The sequence below is a fragment of the Carya illinoinensis genome, chromosome 5 (assembly GCF_018687715.1).
Source record: "Carya illinoinensis cultivar Pawnee chromosome 5, C.illinoinensisPawnee_v1, whole genome shotgun sequence".
Classification (NCBI taxonomy): Eukaryota; Viridiplantae; Streptophyta; class Magnoliopsida; order Fagales; family Juglandaceae; genus Carya; species Carya illinoinensis.
Genome location: NC_056756.1, coordinates 7,791,150 through 7,815,167, shown reverse-complemented (window position 1 = coordinate 7,815,167; position 24,018 = coordinate 7,791,150). Strand labels below are relative to the sequence as shown.

The 24,018-nt window shown below is 39.7% G+C and overlaps 1 protein-coding gene across 1 annotated transcript in view; it reads right to left on the bottom strand.

Annotated features, from left to right (window-relative positions):
• Positions 1 to 21,500, bottom strand: part of LOC122310044 (LRR receptor-like serine/threonine-protein kinase GSO2) — a 65,336-nt gene extending 43,836 nt beyond the window's left edge. The window contains exons 1-2 of the mRNA XM_043123933.1: positions 21,402 to 21,500; positions 19,718 to 21,118 (exon numbers count right to left, since the gene is read on the bottom strand). Coding sequence (XP_042979867.1) covers positions 19,718 to 21,118; positions 21,402 to 21,500 — 1,500 coding nt within the window. The remainder of the gene's footprint in view (positions 1 to 19,717; positions 21,119 to 21,401) is intronic.
• Positions 21,501 to 24,018: the final 2,518 nt, after the last annotated feature.

Sequence of the window (24,018 nt, the reverse complement as noted above, 5' to 3'; positions counted from 1 at the left end):
TATTGTATGATATTGCATGAATAACCTTAGACCCATTTGGGAATTAGTGTACATTTAGGTGTACACTAATTTCTGAATTGTCCAGTGTGGATAGTTTGAGATTATATTATCTATATTGCACATTCTTGTTATTCCTACTGAACACGATTAGTATGAAGTTTCAGTGTCTTCCTTTCTTGTTCTCTGGGTATACTGTTCATAGGGTCACAAGCCCTCTATGTGAACATGAATACTTGGAGAACTATGGGGAAGTGCTGTCGAAATTTCTACTGATGTGGAAAGTAGTAGAGTGACGAAACTTGTACAATATTATGGATAATATAATCTCGAATGGGATAAGACCAACTACCTTGAGAAAGAGTAGTTTGAATGGGAGCATGACATGCATGTGTATTATAGTATACTACGTGTTACTAATAATTATATATATTTTGAAATGGATAAAAGTTGGATGCGGCTATGCGATAGACTTGGAAAGGATTACATACCCTATGCGTGTGGAGTAAGAACTTTCATTGATTTTGTAAGGGCTTATACTGATAGTCGTGGTTACATTAAGTGTCTATGTCGAGGTTGTAAAAATTTGTGTGCTATAGGGTTGGATGAAGTTGAAAGTCATATATTTGTGAATGGTACAGATTTAGGGTATACTCGATGGGTACTGCATGGTGAGCCGTATGCACAATCAGCGGATGGATTATTCGGCCATCTGAATTATTCGTGGCACGTGGATAATGATTATGAGTGAGATGAAATGGAGGAGATGTTGAGTGACATTAGAGCTGGGATGTTTATGGATGAGGTTGACGACAATGCCTCAAGTGGGCGAGGGAATGATTCTAAAAATTTTCCTACAATGTGAGAAGATGCAAAACTCGAGCTTTATCCAGGTTGTACAAAACATTCCAAAATGTCATTTATTGTACTGTTGCTTCACATTAAGTCATTGTGTGGGATGTCTACCAAAGCAATAAAGATGGTATTAGACTTATTTAACAAAGTGCTTCCCAAAAGATCTGCATTGCTGAAAAACTTTTATAAAGCGAAACAGTTGAGAAAGAGATTAGGGTTTGAGTATAAGTCCATACATGCATGCAAGAATGATTGTGTTTTATTTTGGAAGGAGAGCGAGGAGAAACAAGCATTTCCTGTATGCGGAGAGTTGAGGTGGAAGGGTAAGAAAATGTGACGCCCCCAAATCCCCACGCCCGAACACGGGGAAATTGAGACGTCCGGATGGTGACAACCCGGGTCACCATCCCATCGACGGGTGCCGAGTGTGTGTCAGGCAACAAATGTGTACAGAGAAACACGCAGCGGATAAAGAAAGTCATAACTAAGTACCAGAATTTTTCTTAACGTAATACAAGCTGTTTAAAACGTACATAAATAAAATATTATAAAAACACAAATACATGTTTAAAAACAGATAAAAAGCACAGCATCAGCAACCCGGCGGAGCCGCATCCTCGGGCTCAGCCTCCTCCTCCTCTTCCTCGAACTCTGCACCAAAAGCTACGGAACCAAAAATGGTTCCGCAGGTAAGTATAACCCAAACACTACCAGATAAAAACACATATAGCTCAAACAACATGCATGCAAGAACAACCTAAACACATGCCCCGCAAAACCACATTTTTTCCACGCACGCCAAAACCCATATGGCCCACAAAACATCCAAGAAGTCAAACCTCGCCATTATCCCCGATAATGGCCCAAACCACCATTTTCCCAGAAAATAGATCATAACCGAAAACCATACCACACCCACACTGTATGCACCATGATCTCCCCTAGGGATCATCCGCACACCCTGGCTCAGTGCCACACCGTAGAGAACGGCTACGCGTGTGACACCTAAACAAGTGATGCCCAGACTCACGTCACACGCGCGAACCATCTGGGCCATCCTCTAGCCCTCACCAGCGAAAGGCCACGGAGTCGGTGAGTAGGGCGATGCCCGGTTCCGCGCCCTGCGCGTTCGTAGCCAAGCATCCCCTAGCCCCGCTCCCGTCATCGCTCTCGACAACACAGGGGACGTCACTCAGTATTAACCACTCCCGAGTGACCAAAGGAGTTCCGATTACGCATACACCATGATCTCCCCTAGGGATCATCCGTATACATGGCTCTGTACCACACCGCAGGTAACGACTGCGCATGTGGCACCTAAACGAGTGATGCCCAGACTCACGACACGAGCGCGAACCATCTGGGCCATCCTCTAGTCCCCGCCACTAGAAGGACCACGGAGTCGACACGACATCGTCACCCTATCGTGCGATCCGGTCGTCGCCCTGCGACAACCCAGGGGATGTCACTCAGTATTATTCGCTCCCGAGTGACCAGAGGAGCTCCACCGTGATAATAACCCATCCCGGCTTGGGCTCGTGAGACACATGCAACCAAAGACCAAAACGCTGATAAACATGAATTACACAAATAAAGCAAAACGCACATGCACGCAAATAAAATGCAACGCACGCCACACGGTCCAATCAAATCAACCAGTCACAACCAACCAAACAAACACTCCATCCTCAATCCATCCGACCCCCGAAACTCCTCGGACTCAGTCCGGAATCAACAACCAACAACAGATAAAATAAATAAATGCTTAATTAAATAAAACAATTGAATGAGCAATATACATTAAAATCTGAAAATAGGGTTTGGAAAATACTTACAGCGCTATACGGTATTTTTAGAAAGCTCGCGGCGTTGCTAACGGCGGAAAAACAGCAACGTCACAGTGAAAATTCACTGTGGCCGTGGGTCCGAAAAACCCACTTTTGAACGGGGACAAACTAGGACACGGGATTGATAGGGAATGGTCTAGAGGTGGTTGTGAAGCTATAGGAAGTGACGGACGGCCGTGGGTGGCGGCGGAATGGCCGGAAATGGCCAAAAAGGGCAAATCGGAAAACAAGCTCGTGGGAGCTGCTCCGGTGGTCGATGGAGGCCGGAAATGGGTGGGTTAGGACGGCAAGAGGTCGGTGATGAAGTGGTGAAGAAATGGTGGCCGGAGGTGGAGTGACGGCGGCGGATCGAGCTGAAAACCGTGCGGCCTTTGGAGGGCTTTTCCGGCCAAACGGCCGGCCGGATGGGGGAGGAAACCGGTGGGGAGGTGCGCCGGAGGTGGACGAAGAGGATGGTGGGGGAGGTGTCGCCCACGGTGGCCGGACGGCACTGGGTCGACGGTGGGAAGGGGTTCGGCCGTGGGTGAGGAGAGAGAAGAGAGAGAGAGCACGGGGGGGGGGGTCCGAACGCGGGAGAGAAAAGGAGAGAAAGAAAAAAAAGAAAAAAAGGAAAAAAGAGAAAAAGGAAAAAGATGTGAAAAGAGATGAGGTCCAATCCTCACTCCGGGAAAACGAAACAAACCGCCAAAAAGATTAAAATCGCAAAACAACTAAAAGAAATAAAACACAACCTCAAATAAAATAAACTAAATTAAAAACCAACTTTAAAAACGCAAATAAATTAAAATAAATAGCTAATATATTAATTAAAATAAAAACAAATATTTCAGCGAAAATACACTTAAAAACGGGTCATCACATCCTCCCCTCCTTAAAAACAATTTCGTCCTCGAAATTGCAAGATCACCACCAACTTAAACCAAACCACACAAATGCACATGAACCAACTGAGACCAAGATTAAATTACATACCTTCATCATTCAAACAAAAATGGATATAGCTCCCTCATGTCCGCCACTCGCTCCCATGAGAAGTCTTGTGCTAACGGATCTCCCCAAGCCACTTTAACCAACGGTATCGTCTTGGACCTCAACTGCTGCTCCTTCCAATCCATAATCTGTGACGGAACAACTTCATAAGTGAGATCCGGTTGCAACTGAATACTTGCTGGGTCGACGAAGCGTGGCTCTTGCTGTCCAAAGCTCTTCTTCAGGGATGATACGTGGAAGACGTCATGAACATCCCCAAAATAATCTGGCAAAGCAACTCTGTAGGCGACGGACCCTACTCTCTCCAGAATCTGAAAAGGGCCGACGTACCTCGGATCTAGTTTCCTTTTCTTACCAAAACGCTTAACACCTCTCATGGGAGAGACTTTAAGATAAACCCAATCACCTACTTCAAAAGACAATTCTCTCCTCCTGGTATCAGCGTAGCTTTTCTGGCGACTCTGAGCTGCCGCCATTTTATCTCTGATGATCCGGATTTGGCTTTGCATCTCTTGAATTATTTCGGGTCCAATAATTCTACTCTCCCCAACTTCATCCCAACACAAGGGCGACCTGCACTTTCTCCCATAAAGAGCTTCGTAGGGAGCCATCTGAATGGTCGCATGGAAGCTGTTATTGTAGGCAAACTCAATGAGCGGCAAATGATTTTCCCAACTCCCTTGGAATTCCATGACACACGCTCGCAGCATGTCTTCCAGAGTTTGAATGGTGCGTTCTGACTGGCCGTCTGTCTGCGGGTGATAAGCAGTACTGAACTTCAATTTAGTACCCAAAGCTGCCTGCAAACTCTTCCAGAACTGCGATGTGAACCTCGGGTCCCGATCCGACACTATACTCTTTGGTATGCCGTGTAGCCGCACTATCTCCTTAACATACAAACGGGTCAACTTACCCAAAGAGTCGGTGTTATTAACAGGCAGAAAATGAGCACTCTTCGTTAACCGATCCACAATCACCCAAACCGAATTCTTCCCACTAGGCGTTCTCGGCAAACCCACAACAAAGTCCATCGTGATGTCATCCCATTTCCACTCAGGAATTGGGAGAGGTTGGAGCATACCTGCAGGTCTCTGATGTTCGGCCTTTACCTGTCGGCATGTGTGGCATTTCTCCACATGTAAGGCAATGTCCCTCTTCATTCCATCCCACCAGTAATTTTTCTTCAAGTCCCGATACATCTTTGTACTGCCGGGATGAACCGAATAAGGGGCCGCATGAGCTTCCGCCATGATCCGCTCTTTGAAATCTGAGTCCTTTGGAACCACTCTGCGATCTCGGAACCGTAATATCCCATCACTATCCATGCTATAGTGCAACGGCCCTCGAGACTTTCGAACTCTTTTCCTGATGTTCAGCAGCTTCGGATCCTTTCTTTGGAGAGCTTTCAATTCTTCAAAATCGGTTACCCGAATATCAAGAACTGATGATAAAATTTCCACTTGCTGCGAACTCTCTAGTAGGAGCCTTCTCATCCCACAAAGTAACGAATCCACTTCCGACGGCTCAGCTTCGTCTTCCAAATGTGACTTCCGGCTTAAAGCATCAGCAACTATATTAGCCTTTCCTGGATGGTACTTGATCTCACACTGATAGTCACTGATTAGCTCCAGCCACCGCCTTTGCCTCATATTTAAATTTTTCTGGGAAAACAAATGCTTCAAACTCTTATGATCAGTAAATACCTCACAAGCTTCCCCATACAAGAAATGCCGCCAGATCTTGAGTGCAAAAACAATCGCAGCCAATTCTAGATCGTGCGTCGGGTAATTCTTTTCATGGTCCTTAAGCTGACGAGATGCATAGGCTACAACCCGTCCTTCCTGCATAAGGACACAACCCAACCCAAACTTGGACGCATCGCTGAAGACTACGAAAGGCTTATGCGGTTCTGGGAGTGCTAACACTGGTGCCGTCGTCAACCGATTCTTTAATTCCTGGAAGCTTCTCTCACATTTGTCTGACCATACAAATTCTGTATTTTTCCGAGTCAAGGCTGTGAGAGGTCCGGATAGGCGAGCAAAACCTTCTACAAATCTTCGATAATAACCGGCGAGCCCCAAGAAACTCCTGATCTCCCGTACTGTAGTCGGGCGTGGCCATGACAAAATGGCTTCTATCTTACTGGGATCAACAGCCACTCCGTCTCTGGAAATAACATGCCCAAGAAATTTAACTTCTTCCAACCAGAACTCACACTTGCTAAGCTTGGCATAAAGCCGGTGTTCTCTCAATTTCTCAAGCACCAAGCTAAGATGATACACATGCTCTTCAACATCTCGAGAATAAATCAGTATATCATCAATAAATACTACCACAAAAGAATCCAGATAAGGTTGGAACACCCGATTCATTAAATCCATGAAAGCGGCAGGGGCATTAGCTAACCCAAACGGCATCACCTTAAATTCATAGTGTCCATACCTCGACCTGAAAGCAGTTTTTGGCACATCCTGCTCTCTGATTCTCAGCTGGTAGTATCCCGACCTCAGATCAATTTTAGAGAACACGGCTGCTCCCTGAAGCTGGTCAAACAAATCATCTATCCGCGGGAGAGGATATTTATTTTTGATGGTCACCTTGTTCAACTCCCGATAGTCAATGCACATACGAAGGGTTCCATCTTTCTTTTTAACAAATAAAACTGGAGCACCCCACGGCGACGTACTAGGCTGAATAAATCCCTTCTCTACCAGTTCTTGCAACTGAGTCTTCAACTCTTTCAATTCAGCCGGTGCCATGCGATAAGGAGCTTTATGCACAGGAGCCGCTCCAGGTTCCAAATCTATGACAAACTCCATCTCCCGAACAGGGGGTAGTCCGGGCAAGTCATCCACAAATACATCGGGGAACTCTTCTACAATTGGAATGTCTGCCAAGGACTTCTTGTCAGACGGCGTGGACACCATCTGAACCAAGAATGCATCCGCTCCCCATGCAATCTCTCTTCTTGCCTGTATCGCCGATATAATCATCGGCTTCTCTTTTAATCTACTCCCCGCAAATTCCAGACAATCTCCATCCGGAAGCTGAAAGCTAACTGTCCGACTTCTGCAATTAATAGTCGCAGAATATCGGTATAGCCAATCCATCCCGAGGATGATGTCAAAACCCAACAGCTTGAACACCACCAGATCAGCATCCAAAGACCTTCCCTCAAAATTTAACGGGCATCCCAAAGCAACCTTGGAACACCACACCATCTCACCATCGGGTAGTGCCACTACCATGGCCTTCGGCAACGGTTCCGTAATCAAGTTACACACCCGAGCAAACGTGGAAGATACAAACGATTGTGAAGCACCGGAATCAAACAAAGTACAAGCATAAAACTCATACAAACGGACCCTTCCTGAACCAAACACACAACCCATGAAATCCAAAAAAGCAAAGAAAGAGCCAAATGCACCAAAAATTAAATCCAACTTAAAATTAATTTAATCCATACCTGTGATTACTCCAGCATCATGGGTCGCTGGTGCCTCATCATCCACCTCTCCGGGTGTGACAGCATAAACCCGAGCTTGCACTGTTTGCCTCGGGTTGGTCCTTCCACCGCGCCTACCTCCACGGCTCCCTTGGGCTATTCGTGTACATTCTCGGGCAATGTGACCCTGCTGGCCACAACTATAACATCGAACCCCACCAGAAGTGCACTCGCCCACATGGGCTCTATTACAAACTCCACAAACAGGTACACGTCCTCCCATGCGAACACTTGAGGATGCTTGCGGTCGAGTCCCGGACAGCTGAACAAATTTCTGGGGCGAACCCGAGCTGCTTCCTTCACCAGAAAAACTCCGCCTCTTTTGCCCTGGAGGGGAGCCCATACTCAGATTATTTTCCCGCTCTATAAGGGTGGCCACATCCACTAACTCCTGAAAAGTGGATATCCGATGGCTGACCACCAAACGGCGTATATCAGGGCGTAGCCCTTCCTGAAAACGATCTGCTCGCATCTCCTCAGTGGCAACAAGATGAGGAGCAAATCGCTCAAGTTCTATAAACCTCCGGGCGTATTGTTCCACTGTTGCGCCCCCTTGGACCAGATTGGAGAACTCTCTTGCCTTTTGCTTCCTTACCGATGCGGGAAAGAAGCGGTCATTGAACTCCTTCTTGAAACGCTGCCAAGTCACCGCAGCGAAAGATCCCAATTCAGATTCCAACAGCACCCTCTTGGTATCCCACCAATCAGAAGCGATACCCTGCAAAAGATAACTGGCGTAGAGTACTTGCTGATCTTCAGTGCATCCACACACCTCAAAGGTTTTCTCCAGATCTTTGATCCATTTTCCAGCCTGAAGAGGATCCTCATTTCCAGTAAAGTGTGGAGTCCGATGCGCTAGGAAGCGCTCATAGGTGCATCCGGCTTGCACCATGCTACTGGACCCTCCTGGATACATCCAAGGTCCTCCCTGATATGGCCAAGGACCTCCTGGTTGGGGCCAATACCCTCCTTGTGGTGGACAGGGCCCTCCTGGTGGTGGATAAGGCCCTCCTGGTGGTGGATAAGGCCCTCCTTGTTGTGGCCAAGGACCCCCTTGTTGTGGCCAAGGTCCTTGTGGTGGCCAAGGCCCTGCCTGTTGTGGCCTAATATTCTGTTGCATAAACTCCGTCATCTGCCTTATTGCCTCGGCTAAGGAGTCATCTCTGGAGGTATTGTCTTGCGGTTCCTGAGTATTTTTCCTTGGTCTTCCTGGTCTTCCCATTTTCCTGACACAACACCACACTTGACCCTCCTTTAAGAAAACAAATAAAACCATCACAAAACCAACATAAACAAAAACAACACAACACAACAAGAAACAAAAGAAACCGGCATGTTAAAACATAACTAAATAAATAAAAACAAGCAACCAAGCTCAAACAAATAAACAAATAAAACAACTATACTTAACATAATTTTTAAAACACAACTTTAAAACATTCTGGTACTACCTACGGGACATGTGGTTTTACCCAGAGCCAAACTGCTCTGATACCACCTGTGACGCCCCCAAATCCCCACGCCCGAACACGGGGAAATTGAGACGTCCGGATGGTGACAACCCGGGTCACCATCCCATCGACGGGTGCCGAGTGTGTGTCAGGCAACAAATGTGTACAGAGAAACACGCAGCGGATAAAGAAAGTCATAACTAAGTACCAGAATTTTTCTTAACGTAATACAAGCTGTTTAAAACGTACATAAATAAAATATTATAAAAACACAAATACATGTTTAAAAACAGATAAAAAGCACAGCATCAGCAACCCGGCGGAGCCGCATCCTCGGGCTCAGCCTCCTCCTCCTCTTCCTCGAACTCTGCACCAAAAGCTACGGAACCAAAAATGGTTCCGCAGGTAAGTATAACCCAAACACTACCAGATAAAAACACATATAGCTCAAACAACATGCATGCAAGAACAACCTAAACACATGCCCCGCAAAACCACATTTTTTCCACGCACGCCAAAACCCATATGGCCCACAAAACATCCAAGAAGTCAAACCTCGCCATTATCCCCGATAATGGCCCAAACCACCATTTTCCCAGAAAATAGATCATAACCGAAAACCATACCACACCCACACTGTATGCACCATGATCTCCCCTAGGGATCATCCGCACACCCTGGCTCAGTGCCACACCGTAGAGAACGGCTACGCGTGTGACACCTAAACAAGTGATGCCCAGACTCACGTCACACGCGCGAACCATCTGGGCCATCCTCTAGCCCTCACCAGCGAAAGGCCACGGAGTCGGTGAGTAGGGCGATGCCCGGTTCCGCGCCCTGCGCGTTCGTAGCCAAGCATCCCCTAGCCCCGCTCCCGTCATCGCTCTCGACAACACAGGGGACGTCACTCAGTATTAACCACTCCCGAGTGACCAGAGGAGTTCCGATTACGCATACACCATGATCTCCCCTAGGGATCATCCGTATACATGGCTCTGTACCACACCGCAGGTAACGACTGCGCATGTGGCACCTAAACGAGTGATGCCCAGACTCACGACACGAGCGCGAACCATCTGGGCCATCCTCTAGTCCCCGCCACTAGAAGGACCACGGAGTCGACACGACATCGTCACCCTATCGTGCGATCCGGTCGTCGCCCTGCGACAACCCAGGGGATGTCACTCAGTATTATTCGCTCCCGAGTGACCAGAGGAGCTCCACCGTGATAATAACCCATCCCGGCTTGGGCTCGTGAGACACATGCAACCAAAGACCAAAACGCTGATAAACATGAATTACACAAATAAAGCAAAACGCACATGCACGCAAATAAAATGCAACGCACGCCACACGGTCCAATCAAATCAACCAGTCACAACCAACCAAACAAACACTCCATCCTCAATCCATCCGACCCCCGAAACTCCTCGGACTCAGTCCGGAATCAACAACCAACAACAGATAAAATAAATAAATGCTTAATTAAATAAAACAATTGAATGAGCAATATACATTAAAATCTGAAAATAGGGTTTGGAAAATACTTACAGCGCTATACGGTATTTTTAGAAAGCTCGCGGCGTTGCTAACGGCGGAAAAACAGCAACGTCACAGTGAAAATTCACTGTGGCCGTGGGTCCGAAAAACCCACTTTTGAACGGGGACAAACTAGGACACGGGATTGATAGGGAATGGTCTAGAGGTGGTTGTGAAGCTATAGGAAGTGACGGACGGCCGTGGGTGGCGGCGGAATGGCCGGAAATGGCCAAAAAGGGCAAATCGGAAAACAAGCTCGTGGGAGCTGCTCCGGTGGTCGATGGAGGCCGGAAATGGGTGGGTTAGGATGGCAAGAGGTCGGTGATGAAGTGGTGAAGAAATGGTGGCCGGAGGTGGAGTGACGGCGGCGGATCGAGCTGAAAACCGTGCGGCCTTTGGAGGGCTTTTCCGGCCAAACGGCCGGCCGGATGGGGGAGGAAACCGGTGGGGAGGTGCGCCGGAGGTGGACGAAGAGGATGGTGGGGGAGGTGTCACCCACGGTGGCCGGACGGCACTGGGTCGACGGTGGGAAGGGGTTCGGCCGTGGGTGAGGAGAGAGAAGAGAGAGAGAGCACGGGGGGGGGGGGGGTCCGAACGCGGGAGAGAAAAGGAGAGAAAGAAAAAAAAGAAAAAAAGGAAAAAAGAGAAAAAGGAAAAAGATGTGAAAAGAGATGAGGTCCAATCCTCACTCCGGGAAAACGAAACAAACCGCCAAAAAGATTAAAATCGCAAAACAACTAAAAGAAATAAAACACAACCTCAAATAAAATAAACTAAATTAAAAACCAACTTTAAAAACGCAAATAAATTAAAATAAATAGCTAATATATTAATTAAAATAAAAACAAATATTTCAGCGAAAATACACTTAAAAACGGGTCATCACAGAAAAGCCTGCCGGTTAAAGTCTTGCAATATTTTCCATTGAGACCTAGGTTGCAAAGATTATATATGTGTAAGAAAATAGCTCACAAAATGAAGTGGCACAAGAAGAAAAGAGTTAATAATGATGGATTTATGAGGCACCCAGTTGACTTACTTAAGTGGTAATCTTCCGATAATCAGTATCTAGAGTTTGGGATAGAAGCTCGGAACGTGCACCTGGGACTCACAAACGATGGATGCAACCCTTTTGGGAATATGAGTACAAGTTATAGCACTTGGCCTGTAGTGTTGATTCTGTACAATCTTCCACCATGGAGGTGCATGAAGGCGCCAAACTTTTTGTTAACTTTACTTATCCCCAGCCCGAGATCATTTGGGAATGATATTGACGTATATATGCAGCCGTTGATTGAAGAGCTAAAAGAGTTATGGGAAACAGGCGTTAGAATTTATGATGCATCGACGTCGACAACTTTTCAGACGCATGCTGCGGTAATATGGATGATAAATGACTTTCCGGCATATGAGAATCTTTCCAGCTGGAGTACTAAAGGGAAGTTAGCGTGTCCGATGTGTAATAAAGAAACTACTAGTGAGTGGTTAAAATATTCTCAAAAGTTATGTTTCATGGGTCATTGACGTTATCTACCAACAAATCATGCATGGAGAACAGAATCCGCTAAGTTTGATGGGTGAGTAAATGATAGAATTGCGCCAAATGAGTTGTCTAGGAAAGAGATACTGGAACAATTGGTACATGTGGCAGCGAACAATTTTGGCAAAGGTTGGGGAAAGAACAAGAGAAAACGAGGCGTAGCAAAATTGAATTGGACAAAGCGTAGTAATTTTTTTGACTTGCCATATTGGTCATCCTACATGTTACGACATAGTTTGGATGTAATGCATATAGAGAAGAATATTTGTGATAATATACTAGGTACATTGATGAGCATTAATAAAAAGATGAAAGATACGATTAAGATGAGCAAGGATCTTGACAGAATGGGAATTAAACATAATCTGCATTTATGGGTGGAAGGTGATAGGGTGGTCATGCCGCATGCATGTTTTACAATGACAAGGGAGGAGATGATGGACTTCTGCAAATGGTTGCAAAGTGTGAAGTTGCCAGATGGTTATGCTTCAAATATCAATAGATGTGTAAGCCTTGATAATTGAAAAATTGGTGGATTAAAAAGTTATGACTGTCATGTATTCTTGCAGAAATTATTACCGGTGGGAATTCGTTGGGAGCTAACATCTGTCATACGTGTCACCATAATCGAACTGTGTATGTTTTTTAAGAATTTGTGTGCTCAGGTAGTAAAGCGAGATATGCTGCAGAAACTAGAAGAAGACATTGCTACTATATTATGTAAATTTGAGAAAATTTTTCCACTATCATTTTTTGATGCCATGGTCCATTTAACAATACATTTATCCCGGGAGATAATGTTGGGTGGATCGGTGCAATTCCATTGGATGTATCCAGTTGAAAGATATTTGGGTCGACTGAACCTCACTGTTGGGAATAAAGCCAGAGCTGAGGCCTATATACACGATGAATGGTTAACATCTTGCTCTTTATATCTTCATGGTGTTGAGACACGATTTAATCATCAAGAGCGAAATGTTGATCTTGCTGCTCCACCTCCTCGTGAACTATTGGTATTTTCTCAGAATATATGACCATTGGGTACACAAATGGGTTACGATTTACTTGATACAAAGTTGGAAAAAGTTCAGTGGTATGTGCTAAATAATTGTCGGGAGATTGATCACTATCTCAGATATGTCGTTGTAAAAGGTTTAAATACTTCTAGTTTCAATGAGGTTAACTATAACTTTTGTGACATAAAATAATATGATTTTGCACTTATATACAGTGAGCACATGGACAAACTTAAGATGGAAGGCGTAGAGAATATAGTGGCAAGACATGAGGAAGAATTTTCTGGAAAGTTTGAACAACATGTATGAACTAAACTCTATATAATATATTAGATTATGAAAGTTTTAACTCTAGGTAATATTTAATAAATAACATTATTTCAATTGTTAGATTTTGGAACAATGTGCTCGTGATCCCAGATCAATCTCTTTTGAATTGTATGCATTGGCTCGTGGTCCCTCAAATAGAGCATTTCGATACACTGTATGCACGGTTCGAGGTTATAGATTCCATACTCTGGACCATGAACATAATAGAAAGACTCAAAACTGTGGTCTGTTGGTCTAGGGGAGTTCTGGAACATATGATATTGATTATTATGGTGTTATTCGTGATATTATCGGATTGAAATATCTGGGTGTGTCTATAACATATGTCTTTAAATGTGATTGGTGGGATCTAGGCAATGGTCAGGTTTCGATATATAGGGATAATCATTTTACGAGTGTCAATACTGCATATAAATGGTACGAAAATGATCCATTTGTATTGACTTGTCAAGCTACTCAAATCTATTACTTGATTGATCCAATGAAAAGTGCTGATGAAGATAGTGGAAAGATAACTTGGCGAGTCGTACAAAAATTTATTCTTCGAAATATATATGAGGTAGGAACGAGTGCAGATTACGATAATAGTGGAGATGAAAATGACACTCTGAATGTAGAGGGCTACCAGGAAGATGGAGGGGGTATTAACTTATTTGTTGACCTCAGTGCACTCAAGTTGTTCCCCTTATGTAGAGATGACGTCCCACTCGTCCATCTCGATCCGTCTGTATTAAATGATCATTCAATTCAAAAAAGTGAGAAAGAAGAAGAAGAGTCAAAAGAAGAAGACGAAAAAGAATCCAAGAGGAAAGTGGATAAAGAGGACGAATAAGAGGTTGATGATGATGACAAAGATCTAATAGAAAGAGATTCTGAAACAAGCATGGAAAATACATTCGAAGATGAAGACTAAAAGTACTAAAAACTTTATTCATATAGGTGAGTATAGAATTTTATAATAATAATTAATTTCATCTAATTAAATTTTTTTGATATATATAATCATTTTCAAGTATGCCGCCAAAAAGACAAAGAAGAAATGTGCCTCCTCCACCAAGTCCAAGTCTCGAACCCATTGAGGACTCCCCACCGAAGAGTCTGTTCCTGAAGATAAAGTTAACACTACAGAGAACGATGCCCAATCGACACCTACTAGTAAGGAAATGTCGTTGATAATTAATTATATAAGTAATACTTTTGTCTCAATAATTATATAACTGTAAAAATTATACTATTATCTATTAGTTGATGCATCTGCTCGTCGCGATCCTGGCTATACACGCGGCATCTCACTTGACAAAAACTGAAGGCACGGTAAACTGAAAGTCACAATTCCTGATAATTTCACTGGAGGAGTGGATGATAATGCAGCAGCGCTTTCCTCCTATATTGGTACAGTAGTTCGAGCTTATGCTCCATTTTATGTACGCTCTTGGCGAGATGTGCCAAATGAGATTAAGGAACGCATTCAAAGTCGTGTGCTGGTGAGTTTACTTTGACAGTTCATTTTTTTCACCTAGATTAGTATCTCATATTTTTTACGTAATTAATTTATAATTAGGATGAATTTGACCTCGACTTTGGTTGTAGCGAGAATTTGAGAACTGTGAATGAGTTAATGGCTACACTATTCCAACGTCACAGGGGACGATTTCACGACCACTTCAAGAAGTTTGAGACGTTTGAAGAGGCTGCACAGTCACCTTTCCAGTAGATGAAGTTAGATGATTGGATAAAGTGTTGTGAACTTTTTGCATCTCCAGAATATTAGGTATTCTAGATTTATTTTCATTAATTATTTACATTAATATTTGTTATTTATCTTATATGTATATATATTACAATTAACATTCTTAATGTGCATTTGTAGCACTTAAGTTCTACAAATGCACATAATAGATCTGCTCTGACTATTCACCATCGTGCTGCTTCAAGATCATTTCATTGTTTTTATGAAAAAATGGTAATTAATGAACTATATAATTAATTTATTTTCCTATTATTCTTTTATATAAGTACTAACACTATCTTTTTAAATTTGCTAATGTCGTTTTGTTAGAAACGCGATGATCCTGAAAAATTTTCCCTCGTTCATGTTTATGCTGCTGCTCACACTAATGAGCATAGTGAGTGGATGGATCATGCCGTTGCAATTAATTATGTAAGAGGTGTTCCTTTTGTTAAATAAATTATGCAATATATGGTTAAATTATTTTTTATTTATATTTCTTTTAATACATTACTTATTGTGTGTTTTGATCTTTCAAACTGCAGAGAAAAATGATGGAGATGCAGTCAGCTTCTAAGAAATCCTCTCCTAGTGACATAAACATTTTCACACAAGTGTCAAGCCCAACTCTAGAATGGCAAGAGGTTTGAGACGATCTTTCAAGCATTACGGTTCATTCTCCTCAATCTCATCGACTTCACAAATTAATAATTTTAGTAAAGAGTTAGAAGCTGCATGACGCGAGAATGAGTATATGAGGTCCAGACAGCAAGAGTTGGAGTCCCTTTTAGAGCGACAATCTCATTTAGAGACGCATTTGTAGGACCAACAAAGAGACTAGGAGGAAAGAATACGTAGTGAGGTCCAAGAGCAAATGCAGCGAGAGATGATGCTGCAAATGGAGCGTGTTATGTTATTGCAATAAAATCGTAGTGGATGAGGAAAGAAAAAGAAATGAATTTTATTAGTGTATTAAATTTTAAATATCTACTTGGAAAACAGTTGCAAACATTGTTGTTTGTGCAATATGTTATATAATATGATACAATTGGTATAATTGGTATGTTTATTAATTGGATGAGTTTAGTATTTCTGATATGTACGTTCGAATGTAAATAAAATACATTTGAACAGTATTCCACTTTCAAACGCACGCTCGAATGTAACCACACAAAATTATAACATAACGTTCAAACGTTTATACCGCAAATGAACATAACATTCAAATGTTTAAACGTTTAACGTTCCAAACCTTTGAACGTACTTCTTGCGTTCGAACTCTAGTTTCTTAACATTGGAATGAACGCCCGAACGTTATGATACACACGTTCGGACATTGGTTCATTTACGTTGGAATCTAAATTTGAACATAATGTTCAAACATAAATATAATACGTTTGAACTACAATCAACAAACGTTACCTACTCTCATTCGGATGTTAATTTATCTAGTTTACGTTCAAATGTTATATTTTGTGACAGATTCTAACCGTCATAAAGAAGTAAACATTTGAACGTTATTTCAAACGGCACATCACAAACCGTCATTAAAAATATTTTTAGTGATGCTTGTATAGTAAACTGTCACCATATGTATTCTGTGACGCACATTTCGTGACTGTGATGGTGACGGTTAATGTATTTCATGACATTTTTTCCATGTCTTGTGACAGTTTCATCAGTCACTAAATCCAATTTTTGTTGTAGTGGGTGTTGAAGTGAACGACTTGACCCAAAAATTAAAGAAAGACGACATAACTTAACAGAAATGATTTGATTGGAAAATACAAATTTGAGATTTCTATATAATAAAGTATAAAATACAATGCTTGCTCTCTCAATAAATTAAAATTAAACATGATAATCCGTGGTCTTTACGTTCACCTTTCATATATATCTCCTTCAATTATCCCATGTGAAAAGTAATTTGTGTTTGATGGAAAAATTACCTTGTCTTTTGGGTTGTGTTTGAATAGTAAAATAAAATTAGCATTTTGCCATCTATCAGCTTGGTGCTTGATGAGCAAAGGAAAGCTATTTTTTTTTTTAGGTCCTTGAGGTTTGTGTTTGATGAACAAAACTACCTCTTTTGTCCTTAGTAACTGCAAGCATACCCATTGATCAAGCCATAAATCACTCCAACGTGCGACATCAATTACAGAATGTCAACATCCGCTAACCTACCACCATGAATCAAGCCTATGATTGATGCTTCCCTTTCTTGCACTTGTACATAAACTATGTCATATCCGGCATCCCACAATTTATGTGATAATATTTAAAGCTTTATGTGTATATATGTTGTACAACTGTGTCATATCCATCGCGATTCTCTAATTAATGTTGCAAAGATAAGAATGATTTTAGGATATTGGATTAGGAAAACATTCACAGATGATTTCTGCCGAAATACTTTTTTATTTTATTTATTTTTACTTAGTGATTAAGTATATATTTTTAAATAAATATGTAATTTTTTATTTTTAAAAAAATATCTAAATAATTTTAAAAAATGATGGAAGAAAAAATAAAAAATAAAAATTTGCAATAATCGGTAAAAATTATCTGTAAAAATGATCTAGCAACGTCCATCGGATTAAATTGATCAAAAGAGCTTTAAAATCATGGCCACAAATAAAACGTAATTTCAAATTAAGTGATTTGATCGTGCTGCATACTTTAAAATACTAAATCGAAATCAAGGACCACAAGTTGCTCTGGTGGCAATCGGTCACGCCTTTAGTTTTGCCAGTCGCACGGTTAGAAAAGTGTCTGAAATTGTTAATGATGATGGTCCAAGGTCCATCGTACACAAAGATGCCAAGTCTTAAAAAGAGAAATTCAAAATTATGCTAGAATTATTCATGAGCTTATATAACTATATAAAAAAGACTGGATATATTCATTAAAAAGTAACGGGAAAAACTTATTAATTTAATAATTGGGACCTTGGTTTAGATTCAAATTGATATGGGATATCATTTATTTTTTCTGAAATTATTCAGAATAATATCAATTATTTTATTTCAAATTATATATATATATGCTCATTCTTGCATTGTTAATAAATATTTGATTTTAACTTTAGAAGTGATTTTGAATTTGATTTTGGTCAAATTTTTAGTAGGATTCTTGTTATTTATGTATTAATTTATCATACAATAATTTAGATTTTTCTATTTTTAAAAAAATCTTCATTATAAATATAAAAGTAAAAAAGACTGGATATGATCATTAACAAGTAACGGTCAAACCTAATTAATTTCATAATTGAGACCTTTGTACAAATCTAAATTGATACGGATATCATTTACTTTCTCTAAAATTATTCAGAATAATATCAATTATTTTCTTTCAAACCATATATATATATATATATATATATATGCACTCATTCTTGCCTTGTTAATAAATATTTAGTCTCAAGTTTGGAAGTGGTTCTAAGTTTAATTTTGATCAAATTTTTAGTAGGATTTTAGTTTATTTATATATTAGTTTCTCATACAATAATTTAAATTTTTCTATTTTTGAAAAAATCTTCATTATTTCGAATTTTATAACTATTTAAGTTAGGTTTCCCTTGCTGGTAATAAAAATAATTAGAATATTGTTCGATCACTGAATTAATAGCTTCTAAAAATTATGTGTTCCCTTATTGATAAAAGTAAAAATCATTGTGCAAATAAAAAACAAAAGCCTACCACATGCAATTATATATATTTACAAGCCGTACAATAGCGTCAAATATAAGAAAATTACTATACATCACATTAGCTATCATCGTAGTCTTATTTTATTACGTAAAATATGATACATTTATCAATAATTTTTTATTAGATAATTTTTTATTATTTAATAATGATAAATATATTATATCTTACATAATAAAATAAAAATAAAATATAAAAATATGATATATATCATTACTTTAAATATAAGAACCTTAATTTTCGGTTTGGTGGAAGTTAAAAGTCGGTCAGGCTAGCTAAAGGTGGTGATTCATTGGGCAGTAATGCAAGTGGCAATGACGAGGACTATATACATGATTATGGGGATTGCAAAATCGTACCACATGATATTTATCATTTCAACATATTTTGCAAGTAGACAAAGCGGATCTTAATTCTATGCCTACGTGGTACTTGTGTTGTAAACGATATTTTTTCATCACCTTAATATATATTTTTTGGACTTTCTTAAATATTTGTTACTGCCAAGGTAAATTGACTTCCTGCTAACTGAATCAAAGTCACTATTCCCACTACATGGTCATAAGAAGCCAAATAATAAATGAACCAAATCATATACAATAGCTTAAAATTCCGACATCTCCAACAAAGACTCAATATAAGTGAGAAGTAGCCAAGAGCCTATGGCTCAAATGGCATGAGACCCAGCCTCCATAAGAGAGGTCTTGGGTTCGATCCCCCTCCCCAAATCCCAATATCAAAAAAAAAAAAAAAAAAAATATAAGTGAGAAGTACTCCCATCTTTATTGAAGGTAAAGAATACTTTAAAATACAGATATAATTTCATAAAATTGCCCACACTACATACGTAATTGATCTGATAATCAGCTATACTAAGAGAGCATTTCAAACAAAGACTCAATATATCCATCCACGGCTCTGAAATATTTGTGCCTCCAATTCTTTTTAATGATTATGATCCCACAGAATGCCCAAAACTCGAGTGCATACGAGACAGTTACAAACGCTTAGAATAAGAAATTAAGGTGATCAATCGTTCTAATTCCTTGTTTTTCTTCAAGTTTTGATTGGTTTGTGGTTGAGCATTTTCTTGGTAGGGGTTCTTCACAGAGTTCCGTATTACCCTCATAGCATTGGCTTGTGAAAGTTGAGAATTGACGCTCAAATGGGATTCTTCCTGACAGATTGTTGTAGGCAGCACTAAATACAGATATAGAAGTAAGTCCAACCAATTTAGAAGGGATTCTCCCTCTCAAGTGGTTGTGAGAAAGATCCAAACACTCCATGCTTCTCAAGTTTTGAAAAGAGATTGGAATGAAACCTATTAGAGAGTTATTCAACAAGTTCAAGAACCGAAGTTGTGACAGTTCTCCCATTTCAGAAGGAATGCTACCTGTCAACTGGTTAGATGACAGGTCAATTGCAATCATCATCCAAGGAGGGAAACCTTTGAAATTATATAACCTATTTTTTATGAACAAAGACATTTGAGTTTCCAATGGTATGAACGACCGAATAAAATCATCTCTAAATAGGTAGGGATACTGTAGTTCAAGTTTATTGATATAGTAATTCCAATGAGTAATAAGGCTTGGAGAACTCTTGTTCCAGAAAGTAATGTTATCAAGGTAGGAGGGAATACCTCCTGAAAGACGATTGTGAGAGATGACAAAAGCTTGCGATGTTTTCATCCGATACAATCTTTGGGTTAGGTGACCTTCAAAGCGATTTCCACTTAAAATAAGTGCTACCAAGCGAGAATGATCATACAACCACTCTAGAATATTACCAGACAAGTCATTATCTCGAACATCTAGGATTAGTAAATATTGACTTTTTAATATGGTGGGGGAGATTACTCCTTCGAAGTGATTGCTACTAAGACATAAAATCCTCAACATTGTCATGTTCGTGTCCTTTGGGAGCATTTGTCCTTGCAATTTGTTGTTTGATGAATCTAACAACATAAGCCACGTGCCAGTGCTAGTCAAATTTTGCAGTATTGTTCCTAAGAGCATGTTATGAGAGAAGTCTACACCATGGAGAGGTGGACAACCAAAGGACCAAGGAATGTTGCCTTCTAATGCATTTAAGGACATGTCAATGCAAATTAAGCTTGGAAGAAGATATCCAATATTTTCTGGAAGAGAGCCTTTGACATGATTATCAAATATGTCCAATGACTCAAGTGGTGCAGTTCCATTAGTAGAGCAGTCAAGGAAAGAACCATCAATTTTGTTGCCACTCAAGTGAAAACCTGTGATATTCATGTTGAAAAATAGTTTACAAGGTATGCTTCCATCTAATGAGTTGTCAGACAAGTCTAGCCAATACAATAAATATTGGGTGAATATGAAAGTTGGGACAACATGACCATTCTTCTTGTTGAGGCTGCAACTTGTCAAGTTCAGAGGTTCTAGCTGAAAGGTGGGCACCCAGGAGGGAGACTCTGTTTCAACTTCCAACTTCTTGTTTGAAAGATCAAGGTGGTGAAGACTAGAAGCATTGGCAAATATTGAAAATGACAACACCCCTTCTAATCGATTACCAGAGATCTTAAATTTTGTAATCTTACTTTGATTAGAGAAAATCGTTGAAGGCAGATTGCCCTGCAAGCGATATTAAGTGATAGATCAAGCACTTCAACGCTTTTAAACCTCTCAAGACAAGAGGGAATATTGCCTTCCAATGTATTATTCCTGAGGTACAACTTAGTAGAAACGAATTTTGTTGGACGTAATGGCAAAGCAAAATTAAATGAAGGGACTCTTTTAATAGAATGCGAATTTTGTTGATCGAAGGTGTTTTTTTAGCTATTTTTTTAATAGAATGCGACTCTTTTCATTCCGCTCTAAGCTAACCCGAATCGTCCTATGCCTTCTTTCAATCAACCTGCTCCAAATGACGGGAGAGCTGCAACCCCTCTCTTCCACCCCTCCTCTGTAAATGGCAGGCCGCTCTCCCCAGAAACAATATCCCTAGGCGCCCCATCTACAATGCTTCATGATTTATTCTAACATTTTCATAGTTTTTAATCTGTATTGTTATAAAGAGGATGAGAATAGTTTTTAATCTATATTGTTATAAAGAGGATGAGAAGTAGATCTGCGCAAAATCCATCCATTATCACAATGCACAACGTTTAAAGCAAATTTGGATCTATACTTCAAAGGCTACACATGATACAACTTTTCTTAAAACAATTTTTTTCCCGACCAATTTGAATCGATTGCTGTGTATAAAAAGTAGTGAATGACGTAAACAGTTCAAAACCAAACAAAAGAGGGCTGTTTTGATGAATTTGAGAAAGCTCGTATTTCACTTTCAATGAAGTTTTTGGAGATAAACCAGTTTCAAGAAAGTCTCCCCACTATTTTAGTTAATATTTTAACAAAAACTCCTATTTTGACTAAAGCCACATGAGATAAGACTCGAAACAGGATCTATATATATAATCATGACGAAGTAAATGATGGATGCACATAATCGGGTTAGGGTTCTCACCTTGTAGCTCTCCTCCGATGTTCATGCTTGTTGAACCCAAGGTTTCAAGTTTCATGTGATTATAAATCTACACATGGATTTTGATGATAACAAATGAATTCAAAGAATAAAGGAGTTTCAAGCTCAAGTTGTCCACACAATAGAGTCAAGCACATCAAAGAACCAAGCTTGAGCAAGAAGGAAACAAGTTCACATTAAATTCATAGAGTAATGTTGTAAATCTCTTAAAGTTCGAAATTAGGATTAATGCTCAAAATTAATATTTTATCATAAAGCATTAAAATACTTTTTCTACATGTGCATGAATATTTTTGAAAATTAAATTTGAAAATTTTGAAAGATGATTGATTGTCATCTTTTACATGTGCATGCCTTGATTAAAGGGTTGAATTTTGAAAATATTAAAGATGATTGATTGTCATCTTTTACATGTGCATGCCTTGATTAAAGGGTTGAACTTTGAAAATATTAAAGATGATTGATTGTCATCTTTCACATGTGCATGTTTTATTTAAATATTTTCAAAAGTGATTGATGCTTTTTTAGACTTATACAAAAGGTAGATGATTTTGTTTGAAAAATTTGAAAAGTAAAGTGTGCTCCTTTTGTCATATACAAAAAGTAAAAGATTAGGTTTGAATTTTTTGAAAAGAAAAGTGTGCTCCTTTTGTCATATGCAAAAGATTAGGTTTGAATTTTTTAAAAAGGAAAGTGTGCTCCTTTTATCATATGCTAAAAGTAAAATATTAGATTTGATTTTTTTGAAAAAGTGAATGATGTTGTCTTTGACAATTGAAAAAGAAGAACCTTTTATTTGAATTTTTTGAAAAAGTGAATGATGTTGTTTTTGACATGTGAATCTTTTTTAATTTGAATATGAAGTCTCATATGCCTATAAATAGATCATTTGAGAGTTTCACATTCACAACACCAAGAGCATACAACATTCATTCAAAGCTTTCATTCTCTCTTCTCTAAGCATTGAGCCTTAATCCTTGTTCATTTTGAGAGATATAGTTTGCGCTGTATTGTTCTTATTTCACTCATTGAGGAGTGTTTTCTAATAACCTACCCACTATCAGCTCTTGTATCAGAAAAAGGGTGTGTATAACCCTTGTGCGTGTAGAAAGTATTCTACATGGGGAATAGTTGAATCACCACGTGTAAGGTGATTGCAAGTGTAGAGGGTGTTCTACACGGATCCTTTGTAGCGATGTTGTTCAAAGGTATAATAGGTTTCTATCTCCACCTGAAGTAGGTTGAATAGTGAATTTGGGAATTCTCAAGGGGTAGCTTGAGGCGAGAACGTAGGCAGTGGGGCCGAACCTCGTTAACATACTGAGTTTGCTTCTCTCTTACCCTTACTCTTTATATTTATTGTTATTTCATATTTTGATTATATTTTATATTATATATTTGATTTATAATTATATAATTACTCATTCTGGAAAGTTAGAATGAGAATATTCCTTCAGGCTCAAGGTCGAGAAATCTGGAAATGTATTGTAAATGGACCTTATATTCCAACAAAAGTGGTTGATGGAGTAAAAGTCAAAAAGGAAGAAGAAGAGTTTGATCGTGAAGACGATAGACTTTATACTTTGAATTTCACTGCTATGAATTTATTATTTAATGCTCTCAATGGAAATGAGTTTAATAGAATAATGACTTGTGCTACGGCAAAAGAAATTTGGGATAACTTGGAAGTTACTTATGAAGGAACTTCGCAAGTTAAGGAATCAAAAATTTATATTCTTACTCATGAATATGAAATGTTTAAGATGAATGATGATGAATCTATTTATAGTATGCACACTCATTTTACTAACATCATAAACAGCTTGACAGCTCTTGGTAAAGTTTATTCCAAGGTGGAAAGTAAGAAAAATTCTCAACTCTCTACCAAAAAGTTGTGAATCAAAAGTGACAGCGATTCTTGAAGCTAGAGACCTAAAGAAGCTCGAAGTGAATGAACTCATCGGGTCACTTATCACCCATGAGTACA